General features: G+C 37.8%; 1 protein-coding gene across 5 annotated transcripts in view; it reads left to right on the top strand.

Moving 5' to 3' along the window:
- The window catches only part of Babam2 (BRISC and BRCA1 A complex member 2), a 413,096-nt gene that overhangs the window by 142,453 nt on the left and 245,973 nt on the right, over positions 1-24,670 (top strand). For 4 of the 5 annotated variants that reach the window (XM_021253641.2, XM_004839227.4, XM_021253643.2 and 1 more), the window contains exons 5-6: positions 652-846; positions 22,655-22,729. In XM_021253641.2, coding sequence (XP_021109300.1) covers positions 652-846; positions 22,655-22,729 — 270 coding nt within the window. The remainder of the gene's footprint in view (positions 1-651; positions 847-22,654; positions 22,730-24,670) is intronic. The other variant, XM_013070150.3, reaches the window with a different exon arrangement.

Raw genomic sequence — 24,670 nt, 5'->3', positions numbered from 1 at the left:
AGAATAGTGGCTAGTACCTAATAGACATCAATGTATAGTTGTGATCTTCCCCCATTTCTAGCAGGTTTCCTGGTCATAAGACTTCACAGCTGTTTCTCTTCTCCATCTCTCCAAATCCTCTATTTCTTAATTGTATTTTTCCTTATTTCTACTTCATTCCTATCTTTTTCAAATCAAACCATTAACATTGTATTTGTATTTCCACGAGGCTGTAATGTTTACTGAACATTTATTTACACCTGGTATTACAGATGCAGATGTTCTGTAAGTATGTAGTTAAATTGCTTTAGAATATAATGCTTGATTTAGGTGTCAGTTGAAAAGAATTAAAATTGAAAAGAATAGGAAAAAAATTCAGTCTTCCAGGGCTAAAATTATGTCTGCTAGGTTATTCAGATGTCTCATTTTGCTACTATTCTGCTGTACACTGTTTCTGCCTATTCCTGACCAAACTCATCTGGATTTTTCTACATAGATTTTTAGAAGGCAGGAGGAATCACTAAGATCACAAGACCCTCCTAACTTCATCGCTGGGTTTATGGCTAATTGTGATACACCTTTATCACCTTTTCCCTCTGTATTGATGTATGGATGTGACAGGGGACTTGTAAGAACATTGCTTTTCACCAGTGCTTATTTATGGCTCTGCAGAACCTCACCTCCTGGAACCCTGCAAACCCCGAGTGCCTCTTACTTGTGGTGAAGGAGCTTGTGCAGCAGTATCACCAGTTTCAGTGCAGCCGCCTCCGGGAAAGCTCACGTCTCATGTTTGAGTACCAGACGCTACTGGAAGAGCCTCAGTATGGAGAGAACATGGAAATTTATGCTGGGAAGAAGAACAACTGGGTAAGATGGTCAGAGAAAGGGGAAAAAGTCACTTCATCTATAGTTAAATGAAATAACCAGTTTAGATGTCCATTTATCATAAGCCCTAGTCTTCAAGTAATCATGGTTTAGATAGCCCATGTATTTTCTCATAGCATTTGAGAGGATCTTAATGCTTATCTTGTTTATTGTTTCTCAAAAATAACACTTGTGAGGTCTGTACAATTGAGTCTCATCCCCAGTACTCTGAGGATCCACCTGTTACCAGCCCCAAAGCAGGTTCTGAGGCAGGTGACTGCTGGGCCACATTTTGAGAGTCTCCTTCTTTTTAGGAATTCATTTTTCCAGTACCCCAGTCAGTTAAGAGAGATCAGTAGCTTTTGGGGCAGCTGGTTATATGGAGCCTTTTATACTTTCTTTTTATAATTTCTTTACATTGTATGGTCTTTAAAAAATGCAAGTTGTCCTATTGCTCTCCTGCCTTCTTTTTTCTCATGTAAGCCAAATTCCTCTCAGTGATGTAAAAAGGTCTGCATGGTTACTGTCCCCACAATCCTCCATCCATCAGTTATTTTGTTCACTTCATCTCCTACCTTCCTCATATCATCTCCTGTGAGGCCCTGCTGTGCTGCAAATGCATCAGGCATTTTTGTCCTCTAGGGTCTCTTTATATGGTCTCTGCTACCTGGTATGTTTTCCCTAGATAGTCACATGACTGGTCTCCTTCTTTCTTCTGATTTCTACTAGTATGTTTTCAGTGTTGTCCTATTAAAAGTGTTGTCCATTTTTAAAAACTTTGAGGTATAATTTACATACCATACATTCACCTGTTTTAATTGTTCAACTCAGTGATTTTAGTAAATGTGTCATTTTGAGCACTCACTGCCAAGCTCTAGACTAATATGGTTCTGTTACCTCAGTGAGATTCTTTGTGCCCATTTATAGTTAATCCAGTTTAAAGCATCAGGTAACCACTAAGCTATTTTCTGTCTCTACAGATTTTCCTTCTGAATGTTTCATGTAATGGAATGATTCTGAATTTGGTGTTTTGTGATTGAATTCCTTTGCCTAGCATAATATAGTGGTACCTCGGTTCACAAACTCAATTCTCTCCACTATTCTGGTCGCAAACCAAATTGGACAAGAACCGAATCAAATCTCCCCATAAGGTCAACATTGAACCTAACCATTGAATTTGATTCAGTTTTTGTCCAACTTGGTTTTGGATCTGAATCATGGAAAGAATCAAGTTTGTGAACTGAGAGGTACCACTATATATTTGAGATCCATCCATGTTTTACCACATGTCAGCACATTTTTTTGCGGGGGGGGCTGGATAATATTCTCTTGGATACATATACCACATTTTTGTATATCTATTCATCAACTGATGGTCATTTGAGGTTTTTTTGTTTTTTGGTACCGGGGATCGAACTCGGGTCCTCCTGCTTGCAAGCCAGGAGGCAGAACAACTGAGCTAAATCCCCGGCCCCTTGAGTTTGTTTTTGACTTGTATGAGTAATGCTTTTACAAACATTCAAGTGCAAGTCTTTGTAATACCTATTCTTAAAATTGTAACTCACTTCTACAATTATCTACTCTTTTACTCTCCTCTTTTTTTAGGTATCTCTTTTTAACATATTGGTTAACATGTTGCTGTGCTAAGTAATCACTCAGTAACTTAGTGGTTTAAAATAATGCTTACTATGTTAGCTTTTGTTTGTCAGGATTCTAGTTGAACTCTACTTATAAAGTTCCCTCCTGGGCTGCACCCCAGTGTTGGCCAGGGTTTTAGTCAGCTCAAGTCTCCCCTGGAGATGGATTCATTCATGTGCCTTTTGGCACGATCCTGTTCCTTTGAGTGGTTGGACTGAGGGCCTCAGTTAGTGCCCACTGGTGTCTAGAAGCGGCCCTCAGTGCCTTGCCTCTACAGGGGCTGTCCCCAGGCCAGCCATAAGGTGTCAGTCATCTTCATCAGAGTAAGCAAGCAGGAAAGAGCAAGAGTATGTGAGCAAAACAGAAATCAGCCTTTTAAAACCTGATCTTGGGAGTGACATCCCATCCCTTTTACTATATTCTATTGGTTAGGTCCAGCCCACAATGCAAGGGAAGAATTATGTAAGAGTGTTGGTTCAGTGATCATTGGGAGCCAGTTAGAGGAAGCCTACCACACGTACTTATTATGTTTGTTGTTTGTCTCTGCCCATTAGAATGTAAAATTTCATGAGGGCAGGGGTCTTGTCTTTGTTCAAGATAAGTCCCAAACACCTGGAACAATGCCTGGTACATTACTGGCATTCCATAAACAGTTGTTAAAAAAAAAAAAGATCAATTAGATCTAGTTAGGTATGGGATAAGGGGAAGTAGTCTTGTCTTGTTAATTCTTTTAGTTTTCACTTAGCCTTCCTTTTCTTGGGTTTAATGTGCTCCCCCTTTTAGTCTTTAGCTTTTTCTTAAAGGATATGCTTCCCAGGTTTTATACATGATTAATACCTTTGAATTGGCATGACTTTCATTTTTTCTTATGTTTCAGTAAAAGGCACATAAGACTAAATGTGTTCTTTACTGAAGTGTGTAGTGCAGAAGCAGATCTCTAGAACTTTTTTATTTTGTGAAACTGGAACTCTATGTCCATTAACACTAATTCCTTTTCCCCCTAGCCCTTGGCATGGCAGCTGTCTCTTTACTATCTGTGATTTTCACTCTTTGAGATAATTCATGTGAGTGGAATTGTGTATGACCATTTGTGACTTCCTTCTTTCACTTAGCATAGTGATATCTTCAAGGTTCATTCATGTTGCAGCATGTGACGGATTTCCTTTCTTATTAAGGCTGCTTAGTGTTCCATTGTGTGTAGACACTACATTTTGTTCATCTGTTTATCCTCTGGTGTACTTTTGTGTTGTTTCTACTGCTTGACTATTGTGAGTAATGCTACAGTGAACATAGATGTGCAAATATCTCTTTACGATCTTGTTTTGAATTATTTTGGGTATGTGTAGATGTGTATTAAAATGAGGTTGATACATCATATGAGATTTAATTTTTTTTGAGAAAGCTATACTGTTTTCTATAATGGCTTCACCATTCTACATTCCCACCAACAGTGCATAGTTTCAAGTTTAAACTATTGATTATATGAATACTTTTATCTGTTCATGTGTCTTGAAGGAAAACTTTGTTAAACTTAGTTTATCCTCTGTCCCTATAATGTCCCTTATTGAATAATCAACTTGTTATCCTCTCAAAAAAAGGATGTTAGGGGTGCCAGGGATGTAGCTCAGTGGTTCCGCTGCCTGCCCCACAAGCGCAAGGACCTGAGTTCTATCCCCCGAACCAAGAAAAAAAAATCATGCCAAATTAACCTAATATCCTTTTTTTTTTTTTTTTTTTTTTTTTGGCGAACCTATGTTGTCTTTAATATTGGTAGGCTTGTGTGGATGAATTACTGTCCAATTTTAGATTTAAAATTTGCATTCCCACCTTGTTCCCTCTTTTGATATCAGGGCTGAATTAAAATATAATCCAGATTTATGACACTTTTTGTGATCTAAAACTTTTATTTAGTAATGGAGCTAATACTTGAGTACTAGTTTAAGTGTGGAAGTTTAAATTTGGTTAAAGCAGATAGATAAGCTAGATATGGTGACACATGCCTGTTTTTCTGGCTACTTGGGAGGTTGAGGCAGGAGGGTGCAAGTTTGGGTCCAGCCTGGGGAACTTAGGGAGACCCTGTCTCAAAACAAAATAAAAGAGAGCAGGAGATGGAGCTCAGTGATGAAAGCACTCCAGGAGGAGGAGGAGGAGAGGGAGGAGGAGGGTGAAGGAAAGGGGGAGCAGGAGGAGGAGAGGGAGGAGGAGGGTGAAGGAAAGGGGGAGCAGGAGGGAGAGGACAAAAGGTGGACAGTTTGTATTTGTAGTATTTTCCTTCCTTTAGTACAAAACCTACTTTTGCTAGACTTACCCCGTTTTATTTTGACTTGATATTGAGTGATTTGTAAACATTAGGGCAATGCTTATGGGTTCAGTGGCAGTAAAACACCTGATAACCCCACAATAAGTTCAGGTGGACAGTTAGTCACTAAGCTTCCAGCAGACCAGGCCTAGGGAGAGCCACATAGAAATGGGAGCTGGGACTATGGAAGCAAAAATACAGGCCCATGAGTAGGTGAAGGAACAAGATCCGAATGTGTGTCTTGAGGGATAAACAAATTAGAGGGTGACGTGAGGCTGCCTTAAAGAGCAGACCAGGAATCTGGGTGATAAACGTTAAGACCTTATCAGAGAGAAAGGAGATTGGTTTTGAGCCAAGATGTATGGAATCAGGGACTCTGCCAGTTTTCTTTTATTGCATAAAATTACCACAAACTTAGAGCAACCCAGATTTATTGCCTTAGTGTTCTGAAGGTCGGAATCCAGAGTGGGTCTCTCCTGGAGCTCTGTAGCAGCTGTGCTGTCAGAGATGTTGTCCTTGGGAAATTATGGAAAAACAGAATGATCCTATGAGACTATAGTAAGTACAACTATTCTGGGGTTTTTTAAAAGACATTACACTCAGATCTTTAGGTAGATGATTTACAGACATTTAAACAAGAATACAGTAGTCAGTTGGAATAGCAGTTTAGTAACCAATAGTTATGACAAATGTATTTACTCTTAAGAAAAGTGAATTTGAACTTAGGTTACCTTATTTTCAATAAAGCCTTTAGTATTCCACCTTTAGTATTCCACTGACTGTATGCCTCTATATGGCATATATGCCTCTATATGCCTTTCTTAGTTTTAGTGTGTGAAAGAGCTATACTTAAATGAATGGGTTTAACTTGTCACCCCTCAGATGTCTTGTGGAATGTCACAGGGATTCTCTTTTCAACTCCCTCTGTTCACTGATTTATTAGGGACGTAAGTGAAGTTCTGTAAGTCGCATGTTTCCGTTTTTCTGGCAGCACCTGGCTTGAAAAGATAGCTATTATAAAAGATTACAAAATCATTATTTAAAATTATTTTTGTGTGCTGGAATGCTGCATAAACCAACAATACACAGTGTAATAGGGCTAAGCTGTTATAGGAGTAATGTACATTTATGGAAAATCTACTGTGGTATGTTTTGAGTAAATAAAGATGTGTATCAGACTTGGGTTTTGCTCTTAAAGATACTAAAATCCAGTTGAGAAGACCCAGTCTATATTTGTAAAAAATCAAATAGCAATACTGGATAGATTATTTCTCAACTAGAATGTATAGACAGTGTATGTGTTCAGCAGAAGAGTGAATAATTGAGCAGTAGAGTGACCATAGGACGTCTTTACTGGTGCGTGGGACCTGATCTTGGCCCTGAAGGAAGGTGGGCAAGGCTCTCAGTGGAAGAGGTCAGTGGGTTACATGGTTGGGGAAGGATAGGAGCCTGGTGCACCTGGAGAGAAGAATTGTGAGCACATTACAACTAGTTACTGATTAGTAAATCACATCTAGTATGTCTTAGTGGCATGTTGAAGCTCGAGCACATTTTATATGAAGTAAATTGATGTTTATTAGTTAAACATGAGAATTAATACACTCTTAAAAAAGCCTTGAAAGAATCAGTGTGTTCCTCTTGGCCTGAATATAAACCATGTGTTTTGGTTTTTCTGGTCCAAGTAGTCCATTTGATAAATACTTTCTGTAATGAATCCAACACTGCATAATTATTTAATACATTTTACTCAATTCTGTGTCCATTAGAGAAGATGGATTTTACTGTGGTCATTATCATATCTTTCTGCCACACAAATTTATATTCTGAATGTTCCATTTTTGCTCTAAAAGTATGCGCTCTTAAAAACCTGAGATGCTGCTTCCTTTTACTCTCAGGTGGTACAAGAAAATTTTAAATCTTTGAAATTTAAAATCCTGTCAGTTCTGTATAAGGCCTACCAATTTGAAGTACAGTATTCTCACCCTTTGCAAAATCACTCTTCTTTTTTCTCCCAGACTTCCGTTTAGTGTTTTAGCAAGTGCACATTTAGTAGTAAGTAGTTGTAAAAAAGAAATTTAAAAACCACACTCTTTATTTTTCTTTGCCTTTATCTTTTTTTAAAAAATAAAAGCAGACAGTTTATTTGAAGGTGGGGAAGGAGAGAGAAAGGGAGAGAGAGAGAGAGAGAAAGAAGAGAGGGCAGAAGAGAGAGACAGACAGACTTTGGATGAGTAGAGAGCATTCGAAAGGGGAATATTATGCATTTATCATTTTATAAAGTCCCTTTTCCTTGTTGCTTTGCCTATTTCTTCTAATGAGACTTTTGAACATTGTATTCCTTTTCTATGCTGGTTTTATAGTTCTTAGAAAACAGTAAGTATTTTTAAACTGGTAAAAACAGGTAATATATTGGGATGCAAGCTTTTATGTTCAGAATGAAGAACGCATATCGTGTGCCTGCCGGATCAGAGGATTTTTTTAGGTGTATTTAATTTGATTTTGCAAACCCTTTTTATTTTGAAATAATTATAGACACATAATTTGCAGAATAGTACAGAGATCCTGTGTATCCTTCACCCATTTCCCCCAACGTTTGTACTTTATGTAGTATAAAAAATGTGGAAAGTAGGAAATTGACAGTGATACAGTGTACAAATATTTTTACAGGAAAAAACATATTGCCTCTTATTCCCCTCACTTCCAGCACACTTATCCTCACATTCTAGAAGTCCTCTTTCTTGAGTATCTTTAGTTGTGCTGTTGTGTCTGCCTTGATGTCCTAAATCCATTCAAAACATTTCTATTTCATAGTCATTTTGACTTTGGGGAAGAACTGAGCCAGAGCTTACAAGGTGCCAGATCCTGTGAATAAGGTGGATGAGGACACAGCGTCATGTTTTTACTGGGCTACCTTTTCACTGGATGACATTTGACAGCACCACTTAATATATTTTGAGCACACTTCTTAAAGACACTGATGAAAGAAGACTTCCAGACCTGCTTCAGAAAATGTCAAGAATAATGGGATTAGTGTATTTGCAGCAAGGGGGAGCATTTTAGTGGGATTTACTCTGATAATTTAAAAAATTTAAACATTCACCATGTATTTTGATCATTCCTTGTATGTGTATAGTTCTATGTCATTTTATCACATGTGTAATATCCTGTAACCATAATTTCAATAAGTACAGATATTCCATTACCACAAAATTCTCCCTCCTTATACCTTTTTGAGCAATTATTTTCAAGATCAGAATTAATGTACACAATCAATGATTTGTTTTTATATAAAAATAATGATACATTTTCTTAATGAGTAAAACATGAGTTTGCATATTTATATGTCAACTGTCATTTTAGAATTTCCTGCATTAGTATTTTTAATCTGAAGAACTAGTATTTGTTAATTACAACAAAGTATAATAAGCAAGCTTGCCACTTTCATTTTGTTTTTGTCTATGATTCCTAGAACATTTTTTTTTTTTTGGTACCGGGGATTGAACTCGAGACCTTGGGCTTATGAGGCATGACCTGGAACCACTGAGCTAAATCTCTGGCATGATTCCTGGAACTTAAAGCTGGTTTGTCATACCTCATATTTTGATCAAAGGTATTATTTTTTCCTGATATGAATATGTTTCAACATAACCTAAAACCATATATTTCATATATTAAAGGTCATCAGGGAGTGATGTCTGATATAAAACAGACATATCCTTTCCTTTTGTGGGTTTTTTGTTGTGTTGTGTTGTGTTAGGCATTGAACCCAGGGCCTTGAACAAGCTAAGCAAGTATTGCACTACTGAGCTACACCCGCACTGTGGATATTCTAATAGCAATTTATGCTTATATAATGGGATAAAAAACAATTACCTTTTTTGTTGTATCTGACCCAAATTCTAGCAAGTTTTAAAAAAATTGGCACTGTACACAGTAAGCTCTAGAAACATCTAGAAATACAAAGAGGAAAGAAGCCATTTCGGGACAGCTCCTCACTTGAGTTACATCTGATGCTTCTTATGTGATACTACTTCTGAAGGGAAAATGCTGGTCAGGGATAGAGTAAGAGTTTCTGAAGGGCAAAGCCCATGCAGAGAGTGTTGGGGAGAGAGGCTGATGTGTGAAGCGGGAGCCTTGGATTATAGCTCTGTTGCTAGTTCTTTTTGTGTGAATGTTGGTTTTCCATGTGTCACTTCAATGGAGATAACTACACTGTTGCCCCAACCTTGACACAAAGATTAAATTAGATCTTACGTGTGGGAAACAAACGTGGAGTTAAATAGTAGAAAGTATCATCATCATTATTAATTGGCTTTCTTTTGTATATCCTTGAAGTAAATGATTATATTCAGTGTTCAAAAAATGACAGTTCAGGGCCGGGGATTTAGCTCAGTGGTTTCGCCGCCTGCTGCGCAAGCGCAAGGACCCGAGTTCGACCCCCGGTACCAAAAAAAAAAAAAAAAAAGAGACAGTTCAGTGATTGTTCCTGTGTTATTTAAAAAATGTTGTTAAACATGAAGGTAGAATAGTTCTGCGTGTGGGCCGGTAGAAGTTGTTGTCTGTCATTTAGGTGCAGATAAAGCATGGAAGGCAAAGTGAAAGTGAGCCACCTTTGAAGAGAATGTTGCTTATCTTTGGATGGATTCTTGAAGATAGAACAGATTTCAGAGTATCAGAAAAGGCAGTAGAGAAATAAAGCCAGTTTGTTTAGACAGTGTATAGTTTGAGGAAGAAGAAAAAAGAGCAATTGGCTGGAAGAGCTAGTGTAGTCCCGTGCTCATTCTTACTTACCTGAAATTTATCAGCCTGCCTGTTGGGAATGTTTTGGGTTCATGGTGCCTGACAGCATAAGTATGTCTGCAGGTATTGTGCCAGGGAGTGCCAGCCTTAATGTGGGGGTTGATTTTCATGGACTGTGTCTAGACCTGTGCTATCCATTGCAGAAGCTGGGAGCGGTACCTGTGACTATCGAGCACTCCCAGTGTAGCCAGACCCAACTGACATACATGCACTTATAATACACGCACTGGAGTATGAAGGATTTAGTGTGAAAAAAGTCTCAATAATCTTTATGTTGATTACATATGAAAGTGCTAATAGTTTAGATACATTGGAAAATATGAATATTTATTTTGCCTTTTTTGGTTTTTACTATTCTGACTAGCTATTAGAAAATGTCACGTAGTTTAAAATTACACATGTAGCTCACATTTGTGCTTGGCATTACTTTTCTCTTGGACAGCACTGGTTCAGAATGGTGGGAGAGGAAAGCGAGAAGACTAAGAGAAGGATAAAACCATTGGGAGGGCCTGGGCTCCATGGCCTTTTCCCTGCTGGCCGAGGGGGTGGTAGGTACCGTGGTGATTCTAGCTAGCCTCACATGGCAGGGTATGCATGGCCTTCTCTCATAATTCCCCTTTTCTTTGTGCTGCTTGGGAGTTAAGCCCTGATGGCTTCTGATCTGGGGATAAACATGTGGTTGCTTCTTTGAAAAGGGTAGATGGTGCGGTGGTCAAACATACACAATTCTAGGAATTGAGCAGATTTATTTTTGTTTTTAGCAATACAGGACTATTAGGAGTTGGATGTTATTTAAAATAAATGAGCCCATGACAGAGGCTTTCCTTTTGTGTTGTTTTTGCTTTAGAATTTACTGTACCGAATTTTGACTTGTACGTCAGCAGGAATACATAGGCTCTCGCTCACAGTAGTTTATGTGTTGGGTTTTTACCTTACTTATAAAAAGTAGAGTATGAGTACCTAAATTACCTTATACCTCAGGACATTGAAGATGAAGTTAATAACACCTTCAGATCATCCTGACACTTAAAAGGAACTTTGTTAGCTTTTTAAAATATCAGTAGAAACTTCAGACATTTTTCAGGAGCAGCATGCATCAAATGGGAAAGGTCTTGTTTTGTGGAAACAGAAGAAAACACAGAGGAAGTTCTTTCAGTTTACTTTCCTATGCTTGTAAGGAAGGTGGAATTGTCCCACCTACTTGTATTTGTGAAGCCACCTATTTGTTCTGAAATCTTTGTTACTTTTCCCCATTTTCCCTGTATCTACTTAGATGTAAGGTACTCTTCTTGTACAGTATTCTCAACACAGAAGGGATTGACAAATGTCATAGGACCAGCTGAGTTGGATTGTTAAAGCCTTCTTTCCGTGTGGTCCAAATCAAAAGATGAAGAATCCTATATTTAAAATGTATTGTTTTTGCAGATGACTTATTCTGTTTACTGCCTCAAAAAATAGTTTCCTCATTTTTCAATTCTTTTCAATGAAATTTATGATACCACTATTTTCAGCATTCCTCATACAGCTAGAGAAAACAATCCTAAAAATTAATATGGAACCAGAAGAGACCCAGAATAGCAAAAGCAGCCCAGGGCAACAAGAGCAAAGTAGGAACCATCACAGAACCCCATTTTAAGTTACACTACCAGGCTACAGTGATAAAAAAGCATGGTATTGGCACAAAAAGATGCATATGGATCAGTGGAACAGAATAGAAGGAGGAAAAACAATCACAGACACAGTCAGCTGTTTGATCTTTGACCAGAGGGGCCAGAACCATAGTTTGGAGGAAAGATAGCCTCTACAGCAAATAGTGCTAGGAAAACTGGCTATCCATATGCAGAAGATTGATGCTGAACCCTTATCTCTTACTGTGTACTAAACTAAAATTAAAATAGATCAAGATCTAAATATTAAAACAGAAACCCTTTACCTACTGGAAGTTAAAATAGGTAAAACTCTTGAAGTCATTAGTATAGGCAAGGACTTTCTGAATAGAATTCCAATTGCATGAAAAATAACAGCAAGAATCAACAAATGGGATTATATCAAATTAAAAGACTTCTGTATAGCAAAGGAAACAATCAGCAGAGTGAGGAGACAATGTGCAGAATGGGAAAAATTGTTTTTCCAGCTATTCCTCAGAGAGAGGACTAATATCTAGAATATGTAAAGAACTAAAAACTGTTAGACCCTTCAATTTTAGTATATGTGCTGCTGAAGCAAGCACGAGACCCTTCAAAATAAAAGACCCAATCAAAAATGACCAATAAACATATTAATAAATATTCAAGAGCTGGACCTGGTGGCACATACCTGTAATTCTTGCACTCGGGAGGCTGAAGCAGGAGGATCACCATGAGTTTGAGGCCAATCTGGGCTACATAGTAAGTTCAAGGTCAGCCTGAACTGTATAGCAAGACCTGTCTCAACAAACAAACAAACAAACAAACAAACAAAAAACCAAAAATCTTTAACGTCTCTGGCTACTAGAAAAATGTAAATTAAAACAACACTGAGATTCCATCTTACCCTAGAAAGAATAGCCATCATCAAGAAATTAAATAATAACAAATGCTGGTGCAGGTCTGTGGTGAAAAAGGAAGGCTTCCACATTGTTGGTGGGTATGTAACCTAATACAACCATTATGGAAATCAGTGTAGAGATTTCTCAAAAAACTAAAAATTGAAATCCCATTTGTCCCAGCTGTTCCTCTTCTACATATCTTCCCCCAAAAGCTAAAGACAGCATACTACAGAGTTATATACATATCAGTGTTTATAGCAGCACAATTTATAATTGCTACATCTTGGAAGCAACCTATATGTTCATCAACAGATGAATGGATGAAGAAATGTGTTATTTATATATGATGGAGTACTACTTGGCTATCAAGAAGGACAAATTTGAGATATTTGTAGGAAAATGGATATACCTAGAAAATATAATGTTAACTGAAATAAATGAGACACTTAGCTTAAATACCATATGGTTTCCTTCATTTGAATAATCCAAAGTACGAAGAAAGAGCAAAATAAAAGACTGATAAAAGGGAACAGGAGAGAGATCTTTTGCAGTTAGGAAGGGGCCCAAGAGACAGAGGGCGAGGAGAGAGGGGGCGGAAAAGGATGTAAAAATATTTAAGATGTGCCATGTACATGTACCAGCTACCCTCAGTGAATGAAGTCTTTATATGTTGCAAGTGTGAAGTAAAATAATATTATAATAATAATAATAATAACAGAGAAAGAGGATCTAGAGGCAGAGTGGGAGGGGAAGGGGAAAAAAGAATCAAAATATGTTAGGCTGGGGATTTAGCTCAGTGGTTTTGGCGCCTGCTGCGCAAGTGCAAGGACCCGAGTTCGATCCCTGGTACCAACCCCCCCCCCCACAAACAAACCAAAAGATATGTTAAGTACGTGTACCCACTCCCTAAGATGAATGTAAACATCACATACTCCAAACAAATACTAATTTAAAAAAAAGGAATGATAACCCAATGGGGGGTAAGAGAGTGGTAGTGATTTTTTTTTTTTTTGGTACTGGGGATCGAACTCAGGACCTTGCACTTTTGAGGCAGGCGGCAGAACCACTGTGCTAGATCCCTGGCTCAGAGAGTGGTATTGATGAGATAAGCACGCTCATAAGCTATACAGAATTCTTCCCTGGGAATTTGGATTTAGCACTTGCAAGAGTGAGATTAGTCTCTTTATGAGTAATTGGCCTGTGATGTGTATGTCTGGGAGCTTTTCTGCTCACCTCCTTTAGTGAAAAGAACCTCAAATTAGTGAATAGAAAGAAAAATAAAGCAAGGGGCAGCAAAGATAAGGAATAAAGAAAAAATTCTGAGGGTATTATCTTTGGAAGTTAGACAGGACTGTATTTTATTCTTAGGTTCCATAAATTACCTGATTTCCTTTTAATAAGTTGCCTTTTATTGGCTCCAATTAGTTTGAGTTGGAGTTTACCTCTTATTTGCTCAAATTAGGTAGAATTGAAATTCTGTTACCTGAAACTAGAAAGTCCTAAGTTACATTGAAAGCATGTTATAAATATCTGTAGCAAAGGATATACCACAGCATAAATTTTTGTGTAATTGTGTTTTTAGTCAAAAGGTCTTTAAGGATAGAGACTGCATTTTATCTGTCTGAAGATTTCCATTACTTAAGCTAATTCTTGGCGTAGTATGTGCTCAGTAAATATTTGTTGAATGAATGAGCATTCATTGAATGAATGAATGAATGAGTGAACATATTGTGAGCATTTCGTTGTAACACTTTACATTTTGTATTTTAAATGCTTAAAATTTTTAATGGATAAAATATTGATGCTGTTTAGCCTGTCTCCCATCATTTCCCGTATTCACCCAAGTTATACCACTTTCCTTTCACTCTTTATTTGAATACAGCTTTTTAGAGTTTCTTTAGTGTGTTCTTACATGTGTTAGCAAATACAAATATACATTTCCCCCTTTTAATGCAAATGGGAGCATGTATTATACATTATTTTGCTCCTTGTTTTTGACTTAGTACAGCTCAAGAGATTTTTTTGCATTTAAGCACAAAGAATACCTTATTCCTTTTATAATTGTATATTATTACATTGTATAATTTAACCATAATTTACTAAATCTGAATTCTATTGTTGGACATTGTTTTTAATCTTTTCCTATTATAAATAATATGGTAAAAATAATCATATATGTGTTGTTTTGCTTGTCTCGAAGATAAATAAGTAGAAGTGGAACTTCTGGATCAGAGATCATGTGTTTATGATTTTATCACTGTAATGCCTTCCATAGAGTTTATACCCTTTTATTAACCCAGCAGCAATGTAGCAAAGTGGCTGTTTCTCCACAGCATTAACATGTTTGTAGATTGCTGCCTGTCAAGTTGTGCTTCTCTTAAGGGCTCTGTAGCTGCTGTTGACCTAAGCCTTCCACAGATGACTAAGAGCCCTGGACAGAAAGTGAAGCCTTCTGCCTGAAGCCGCTGAGAGTCAAAGCAGGCAGATACTGGCTGGGGACAGATACTTAGAAGAAGGGAAGGCAGAGACTTGATATTACAGGACAGAATCGAAACCTTTAATGTACAACAAAGTGGATTCCCAGGACAAGAGTGGAGAAAGGAGAAAGAGAGCAGGGAGCTGTTTGTTGGAATAATGCCCACAAGTTCCAAATGTGGTGAAAGACAAATTTACGATTCAAGAGGCTCTGCAAACCCCAGCTGGGATCAAGGAAAGAAAAAAATAAACAGGACATGTCACAATCAGAATTCTGAAAACCAAACCTAGTTCAGCTACGGAGGTAGAACACTTGCCCAGCATGTGCGAGGCTCCTTGAAAGGTGGTAGGAAGAGAATAAAGGAAATACCTTCAGCAGTCAGAGAAAGTGATGTGTTCGTGCAGTCTGAGTCACCTCTGTCTTCGCATCAAAAACATGGAAGGCGGGAAGCCATTGATATCTTTCAAATGCCTATAGATTTCTGCCAGTCTGGTGAAAAGTGGTACTTTCAGTCTAGTTTCAATCTGCATTTCTTTTATCATGAGTGAGGTTAAACATCCTTTCATATGTTTAAGAGTCATTTCTTTTTTAACACATCCTTTGTTCTCTTAGGGGTTTCAGCTCATTAAGTATATTAATTCTTTGTGATAGAGTTGCAAAATTTTTTCTTGCTTTGTCCATTGTTTTTGACTTTATTAAAGAGATTCTTTTGCCATCTAGAAAGTTTTTTTTTTTTAGAAAGTTTTTATGTTCCAAGTTTAATCAGTCCTTTCCTTCATGGCTTCAGAGTTTGGAGTCACAATAGAAAGGCATTCCTGGCTGCAAGGTTATAAAGATGTTTGCCAGTGTTTTCTTCTTTATGGTTTTAGTTTGTACACTGAAATGCTTAATCCATTTGGAGTTTACCCAGCTTTCTGGTATGAAATGTGAGTCTTAGTTTTATTTTCTATAGATGTCTACCTTGTTGTCCCAACACTGTCAGTTACACCTTAATTATACCCTAAGTATATCTGAGATAGTTTCTGGACTTTCTGCTCCATTTGTCTGTCTGCTGGTTTAACACTTTTTCCTGAGGGTGTAATTTTTGGTTTTGTAATTCATTTTATTATCTGGTGTAGATATTCCTTTCTTACTGCCTTTCTTCTTTGGAACTTTCCTGATCAGTACTTCTTGTTTATTTTTCCATATACTTTTTGACTTGATTTTTTTTTTTTTTTTTTGGCACAGGGGATCGAACTCAGGCTCTTACACTTGCGAGGCAGGTGGCAGGAACCACTGAGCTAAATCCCTGGCCTTTGACTTGATATTTTTTTTTTTTTGTTACCGGGGATCGAACTTGGGTCCTTGCGCTTGCGCAGCAGGCGGCGAAACCACTGAGCTAAATGCCTAGTCCTTGACTTGATGTTTTAAAGGTTCCCTCAAAGTAATGAGCCCCTGGATTTCTGCAGGGTCCGTTGTAATTTCACCCTTTTCATTCCTAATTGCATGGATTTGGGCCTTTTCTTTCCTTTTTTTGATAAGGTGGGCTAAGGATTTGTCAATTTTGTTTACTTTCAAAGTATCTTCCCCAAAGAATTAAAAGAATCATACCACAGTGATATATGTGCACCCATGTTCATAGCAGCACAATTTCTAATAGCTAAAACTTGGAAGCAGCCCAATTGTCCATCAGCTGGAGACTGGATAAAGAAAGTGTGTGGTTTTGTTTTTTTTTAATAAAATGGAGTACTACTCAGACATAAAAAATGAGAAATTAGAGACATTTATAGCTAAATGGATGCACATTGAGGCGATACGCTTAAGTGAAATAAATAGGACACACATGTGTAAATACTGAATAGTTTCTCCAGTGTGAGAAACTGAAAGTGTAAATAAGGACTAAAAGGTATAATAGATAATGTGAAATAGGAAGAAAAGGGGCAAAGGGGAAGAGGAAGTGGGAGGGGTAAGGGAAAGGAAAGAAGGGAATGGAATCAATATAAGAAAATGGAAAAATGGAAACAAAGTCTTTGTAAATAGGGAGGGATGGAGGGGTTGAACAGAAGGCAGGGAAAGGGGGAAAAATAAGAACCAAGAGAGATTATGTAAAGGTGCAAATTTCCAATGATGAATGTAACTGTATTTTATATCTAAAGTGTACCAATAAAATTAATAATAATTTTTAAAAACCTCAAAAAGTAATGAGCCCCAACCCCTGATGGGACATGTCGTCCTGAAATTTGCTCTTAAAGCACTCTGCCCCTTAAGATAGCATTTATCACAGGCTTTTAGGAATGATTATTTGGGTTAATGTCTAAACTCACCCACTAGCCTGTAAGCTGGAAGGGCAGGTTCTGTCTTCTCTACTCATTATGTTTGCAGTGGCCAGCATAGTGCTAATACATTCTGGGCTGTTAATTCATAGATATGAATGCATGCAGACATCTTGAGTCTTGAGTTTGAGCTCTGTGACTCCTCATTACTCTCTCAGTGACTACAGGCAAGATTCTTAACTGTTATAGGCCTTAGTTTTCTCATTTTAAAAATGGGTATAAATCAATTATTTCTATTGAACATGGAGATAATTATCTAATAATACCTCAGAAAACATTTTATGAAGTATAAAATTCTAATTAAGCTAACTTTGGCTTTCCTCATCACATGTAGTATGTATTTATTAGTTTTTGGTACTGAGGATCAAATTAAGGACCTTGTGCTTGCAAGACAGGCGCTGGAGCCACTGAGCTAAATCCCTGGCTCCTACTTTTTTTTGCGGGGGAGTACTGGGGATTGAACTCAGGACCTTGTGCTTGTGAGGCAGGTGGCAGAACCACTGAGCTAAATCCCTGGCCCTGGAGTATGTGTTTATGCATGTGCCAAGGAACAATCTCCAAGTTTAGGCTTGTCAGTTGTCAGTTTAAAGTTACCCTTATCACATTGTCACTCAGCTGAAGTTACAAGAAACAGTTCCCTGTTTGTTAGCATGTAGCTTGTCTGAGTGCTAACAGTCCATTTCGGATCAGAGTTCTTTTGTTGACAAGAGAAAGATCTCTAAGAAAGTAAGTAGGAGTTCCCCTTACAGAACAACCTGAACTTGGAATTTGTTTGGCAGAAGGTGTCTACCTTTCACTTCCAAAAGCAGAAGGAAACCTAGCATAGCTGCTACTACCATATAAAAAGTTAGGCCTAAAAATTGCCAGCACTCGGAGTCTTGTTAGTTGAAGCTGGTTGCCAATGTTCCTTTCATAACTTGAAGAGAGGATGCACATATTCATTGCTAAGGCTGGGGAGAGTGCCATTAAGGCAGCTGGCAGGCAGGCTGACATTTTCACAGTCATAGGTCAGATAATTTTCTACATCCAAGAGATTTGACCAAGTGCGCGCACGTGCGCGCACACACACACACACACACACACACACACACACGCTTACTCTGTTCAGTTGGCTGCATTGAAATGTCTCGTTTTCAGCTTAAAGAAATGATTTCTGTGGAAGCAATCTTTGCCATTACAACAAAATGACCACAAATTGCTTGAATAGCTGTGGGCACTTCAAATACAAAGACACACAAAAAATCATTATCTGAAGTAGAATGAGGATTTTTCACTTGTTCCAGTCAAGTGTGCTTTAAGACATTTGCTCACAGAGAAAGGTGAGCTTGCAGGATACAGAGTCAGTGGCGGAGCTGAGAAGTGAATCCTCTTAACACTCTCAGCAGCAAAATTAAAAAGTCTGGTAGGCATGGAGCTTGGATATCATAAAGTATTTTTTATGGTTTCCAGTAAAACATTCCCATCATAGCCTGAAGTTTTGATTGTGACTTTAGTTTTATACATCAGCCTGTTGCTTTTTCTTTTCTTTTTTTTTTTTTGGTACTGGGGATCGAACTCGGGACCTTGCACTTGCAAGGCAGGCACCGGAACTACTGAGCTAAATCCCCGGCCCCTAGCCTGTTGCTGATAAGCACAAATTTATTATTATTATTATATTTTTTTGGTACTGGGGATTGAACTCGGGACCTTGTACTTGTGAGGCAGGCGGCAGAACCACTGAGCTAAACCCCCAGCACAACAAAGTGTTTAATTGTTTTTCATTTTGTATTGTTTTTGGTACTGGCGTCAAACTCGGGATCTTGCGCTTGCGAGGCAGGCGAGGGAACCACTGAGCTAAATCCCCTGCCCTGATGAGCACAAATTTATAATAGTCCTGGGATCAACATTTGTTTTATTATGACTTTAGTTGTGTCAATCAGCCCGTTGCCAAAAAGCACAAATTTGTATTAGTTCTAGGATCAACATTTTGAGAAGGGATAAAGTAAGGATCATCTGAGGGTTTTTAAAAGAATTTTGGTCTAAAATAACTGGTAGAATAAAAATATATTGTACAAACTAAAACAAGGCAAAAGAGCTGAAATGCAGTGTGTGGATGAAAATAACTAGCAGTTGAAATGAGTTCAAGTGCCAAATATGTAATTATTTTTCCTATTGCCTTCTAGGAGTTCTTTTTATTTTTCAAGGTCTACTTTTTATTCCTTTTGTTTTTTTTCACGTGTGTACATATATACATTCACATGAAGCACTGAATTTAATAAACTAAAAGTTTTGAAATTGCCATTTTTAATCTGCAGACTGACATCTTACACTAGTAGGTAGAAGTGGCTCTTTATTCATTGGTAGGTGGTCTGTCTCATAAATTGAAACATGAAGAAGAGTTTGATTTATCATCATCTCTCCAACTCATCTCCATCCTCTTTGGATGTACCTCATGGTACTTTCTAAACACCTGTCCTCATGTGCCCAGAAATAACTTAACACATGTTCGTCATATTCATAGTAGCCATTTTAGTGTTCCCTGATTTCATGAATGATTTTTGCACATCCTACAGGGGCTTAGAAATTGCTTACACTATGAAGAAGAGTTCTTTGGTGACCTTTGATCAGTATTGGTGCTTTTTTACTCCAGTAACACTGAGCTTCTTGCTGTTCGCTGAACATGCAGGAACACTTCTGGCTCAACCATTTGATCCCCACCATTTGAGGGTTTTAAGCAAATGAGAGTTTTAATCATGATTTCACTAATGTGTTGAATTAATCACTTCGCCTGTTGTGACGACAATAAGCTTCAGCCAAACAAGGACTGAAGCAGCTGGGGGAGTTGCAGTTGTCTTGGCTAGAGATAATGGTGGCTGAGATGCAAAGTGGCTGGACTCAGGATATATTTTGGAGGTGGAGTTAGTAGGATTTGCTTCCACTTTGAATGTGGGCTGAGAGAGAAAGATAATAGCAGGAATGTTTAGCTGAAGTGACTGAAAGAATGAAATTGCCAGGTACTGAAATGAGTAATAAATGTCAAAGGAGGAGCATAATATCAGGAATTTGGTTTTGTTCACGGCCATTGGATAAATTAAATTTGAATTAGGAAAAGCTGTGGGATGGAGCTAGCCCATTTGGTACTCACCAGCATGGAATTGCTATTTCAAGTCATGAGCCTGGAGGAGATCACCTGGAGAGCATAGAAAAGGTCTTGGAATTAAGCCTGGCTGTGCTCCAGCGTTTAGAGGTTTTGGAGAACAAAGAGGTACAAGTGAAGTAGCGAAGACTCTGGGAAGCGGGGTCCTAGAAACCAAGTGAAGTATGTTCAGCAAGGGAGTGAGTGATCAGCTGTGTCCAAATGCCACCGACAGAACACTAAGGTGAAGACTGAGAAATGACCATCGAATTTGGCAATGGAGAGGACATTGATGACTTGTGAGCTGTTGTGGTAGAGTGGTGGGGAGGAAAGGCTGACTAGAGAGAATAAAAGAGGAAATGCAAAATGCAGATTCTGATATAGACTCATGAGTTTTAGACAGGAGATGGTTTTATAAAGTAGGACCAAGAAGTGAGATGGTAGCTGCAAGAGGATGTAAAGTCAAGAAAGACTTTTTTAAAAATGATGTTTGCACACTGATGGGAGTGAGTAAAGAAGGAAGAATTCATTGTATAAGAGAGAGACAAGGGGGACAGTAGGTTGGATCATGTGTTCTTTGATGACTACTCTTTCTCCTAGAGTACCATTCACAGTACCAAAAAAAGACTTTTCTAGAATTTTCTTTTTCATACCCTTGGCTCCTAGCAACCTAGATGCTCCCCATTCTAAGCTCCCACTTAACTTCATACTGTTATTTTATTCTGTTGCCTTTCCACTTATCCTTTCAAAGAATGGCTTCCTTGTACATAATAATAGACTCTTTTAGGTCCAGCTGTGACTCGATATATTAGTTTTGGAGTCCTCTAGAAGCAAATGTAGCATAAAGCCACTCCTTTCTGGAAATCTTGGACTATAACAGAAGGCAAAAATTATACTAGGATCTCACCAACCTTTTCCCACCCAAAATGATAACCTGTTGGGAGATTTTAGGTGGCTCGTACATTGTCCCCTGTGTTGAGTGGTGGGGAGCCTGTGCATACTGACATTTAGTACTAAGAGCAGCTGCTCGTCTCTGACCCATCAGTCCTGTTTGTCACCATTGGCATCCTTGTTGGCACAATGGCTTCTGCTACTCTGTTTGACTTGTTCTGCTTTGATTTTGTCTACTCAGTTCTCATTTTTGCTTTTCTGTTGCAAGGTTATGCTTGTGGTTATAGAGAAATGTTCTGTCCTTAGTCAGAGGTTGATGCAAGTTAAAAGATGTTGTAAGCGTTTAAAAACAAGCAAAACAAAAAAAATCTAGGTTGATGGTAGTTATCACTGTTATCTTCTGAGCTCAAGGTTTATATTTCTGCCTGCATTTTCAAAGTTTTAGGTCAGAGTTTTAAAATTAGGACCAGAACCTTGAACCAGTTGGTAGGGTTTTTGTAGAAAGAAGTGGTGATGGTTGTGGAGTCATCTGTAAGAGGTGTGCATAAGTGCTTGTGTATAGTTCATCCACAGAAATATCTGTAAATTCTTGCTGTTTTTTTTTTTTTAAGATGTACTTTTGGGAGTTTGTGTGGCTCATATTTTCTGTGGGGAAACAGAGAAGATACTGGGAGCTTTTTAGTAGTCACAGAATGGAAAGGACAGAGTTGTATTTTTTAAGGGTAGCTTTTGACTTACCCTGGAGTTCTTTGATCAGATATGTCATAGACAAGTTCACTATGTCAAAAGCCCAAGTCAAGCTGAATGCTTGCAGTGAGACAGGGTAGAAGACCCAGGACCCTACCAGCGTTTGGAGAGGGTCTCTTGGAACTCCTAGGTCTCTTTGTAACCCATGTGGAAAACCCCTTCTCTAGTCCTTGGCCAAGCTAAAAGCAGTGACCAAAAAAGGGTGGTTGCCTGGCCTTTCACATTATAGAAATGGAGGAGTTATCTTAGTCTTTTACATGAGCTTTCTCTTTTAGAAAATAGGAGCTGGTCTGGGGTGTAGCTCAGTGGTAGAATGCTTGCCTAGCATGTGCAAGGCCCTGGGTTCAATCCCCAGCACCCCTCATAAATATAGAACTACTAGGAGGCATTATTTATAATAGTTGAAAGTTTTCAGTTGTCAAACCTGTGTACACTTTTCTATAGAGATTACTTTGTAAAGGGAGTTAAGTGAAAAAATATTTGATGATGATGATGGTAGTAGACTTTTAAGAGATTAGCAACTGAGTTGGGGGTGCTCAATGATATAGTACTTTGCACGAGTGAAAGTTCAACCTTTGTGTTTGCTTCCAGATACACTATAAAGGATAGTGACATATGTTGTGGCTGGGTGAATTATAAACATTAATGAAGTGGTCTGAATGCTTCAGTAAAAACAAATGAATCTAAGAAGTAGTCTGTTACTATTGCTGGGATTCTTTTTTTTATACTTGTAAGAAACAAAAAGTAATACTACTGTATTATAATTTTACTGCCCATTTACAATTACTGCACATTAAAAAATTTCAAATTATCCTTTTCAGTAACTGATAACTTCAGAATTTTTTTTGATCCTCCTCTACTTTTCCAACCTTCTTTTCTTGCTTGATGTTAGGAAACCCAAATTGAAGACGCCTGCATTTTGAACAGGTTGAACTTGTGGCCTTATAATTATGTCACTTCTCAATTTATTTTTTATTTTTATCTTATTATACCTTTCTTTCTACAGACTGGTGAATTTTCAGCTCGTTTCCTTTTGAAGTTGCCAGTGGATTTCAGTAATATTCCCACATATCTTCTCAAGGTAAAAATACATGGTTATTGGTATGAAAATATAAATAAATTTTAAAGTAATTATTTAACTTAGTATTTATGCAACATATTTGTCAGCATTTTGTTTGGATGGTGAATTCTACTGGAAATACTTATTGTGTGAAGATACATTGAGTTTTCTTGTTGCCTAAAAGCTGTAACAGTAACTTTAAAAATTACTTGGAAGAGGGCTGGGGATTTTGCTCAGTGGTTCCACCGCCTGCCTCACAAAGTGCAAGGTCCCGAGTTCGATCCCTGGTACCAAAAAAAAAAAAATTACTTGGAAGTGAGTTTTTTGGCATAAGGTAAAATTAATAGCATAAGCAAGTTAAAACACTGAAGGAAATAGTTTGTATTTAATAATCCTATTCAGATGAAAGACTTTCTTTTTTTTTTGTATGTCCTTTTATTGGTACATTTTAGGTTTGCAGCATAATGACATTCATCATTGGAGGTATGCACCTTTACATACTCTCTTGGTTCTTATTTTTCCCCCTTCCCCTACCCTCCCTTCAACCCCTCCATCCCTCCCTATTTACAAAGACTTTGTTTCCATTTTTTCGTTTTCTCATATTAATTCCAGGACTTTCATAGAAAATGTCAAATACACATTCTGTCTTTAAGTAGGGTTGCATATTAACCAGGCTTGCTAAAGGGCATCTCATTTTCTTCGCCAGTAACTGAACTCTGGTGCTCACAAAATTGGGCTTGCCCCAGACTCAGAATCCAGTTAGATTAGTGTCTGTATAGCATTCCTTAAAAGTGGATGCAGGCAGATTATGAACTGGGGAGCACCTGTTTTGGGGAGAGATCTATAAACGCAGAGTAGTAGGTGACGGGGCTGTGGTTAGTGAGAGCAAAAGAAGCCTAAGCCAGATCCCAGCCTCATACCAGAGGAGGATTCTGGTTGTGATTGAAGATTTGGCGGTTTGCTCACAGCTGTATTTCAATCTCTGTTTTTAAAATTTCAGTCTAATATAAGAAGAATCTATGCCCTCCTAATTTGATGACATTCAGAAAGCTAATGGTATTTATAACTGTCTAGAGAAAAGACCAAATCCTGTTTCTCTGCATATAAAATAAATAAAAAAGTAAGTAGTATTAGATATTAATCTTGCTAGTGATTGGAAATGTGGTTTGGTACAATAAAGACTACAACAATAGACAAAAATTAGGGAACTTTCAAAAATATTTTCCATCTAAGAAAATTATTTTCTTTTTACCTGTGTAAAACATGGGATTTTTATATTTCATTAAACTTGAATTTTAGTTTCTAATCTGCCGATTTTCCATTGTGAACCCACTGGTTGTAAAGTCCAGGTGAGAACGAAGGGCACCAATTTCTCTCAGTTTCTCCACACCCCTGTGGTATAGGAAATGTACATAATAGATCTGTAATTACCGAGCGTAATTAATTTCGTGTCAGCAATAATTTGGCTCATTAATAGCAGGCTGTCTCCTGAGAAGCCCTTATAGCACATTCTCAGTGACTTCTGAATATGTCAGTTGAAACTCTCCTCCAGGTCATTTAAAACCAAATTCAAACAGTGTCTATAAGCACTTCATTCAAACATTGTCTTAATTCACAATTTACAGCTTCTAGCCTCTCTGTTTTGACTTTTTGTGCCTTGTCTGTTTGAGCAGTCTTTCTGTTTGATGCTGATGTTGCCTCTGCCCATGTTCCCAAGTATCAAAGGAAAACAAGTACATGTTGGCTCATAATCTAATTTTTTTCTTTTCAGTATCAAATTCCCATACTTTGTATTTGAAGAATTTTTAACTTTATAGTATGTTCCCACTCTTCTCTTGCCAGTCAGATAAGAGAAAAGTAGAACCCATCTGCCAAAAGTAAATATTTTTTCCTACCCTGAAATATGATGAAGTAAATTTTTTTCCTATGGATGAAATGTCTGAATTGCAACATTAGTATCTT

This window comes from Heterocephalus glaber, unplaced genomic scaffold (genome assembly GCF_053883595.1).
Source record: "Heterocephalus glaber isolate CG9 unplaced genomic scaffold, H.glaber_assembly_v1.0 deba00001457, whole genome shotgun sequence".
NCBI lineage: Eukaryota > Metazoa > Chordata > Mammalia > Rodentia > Bathyergidae > Heterocephalus > Heterocephalus glaber.
The sequence above is the reverse complement of the archived record's forward strand: the minus strand, read 5'-3'. Positions and strand labels throughout refer to the sequence as shown.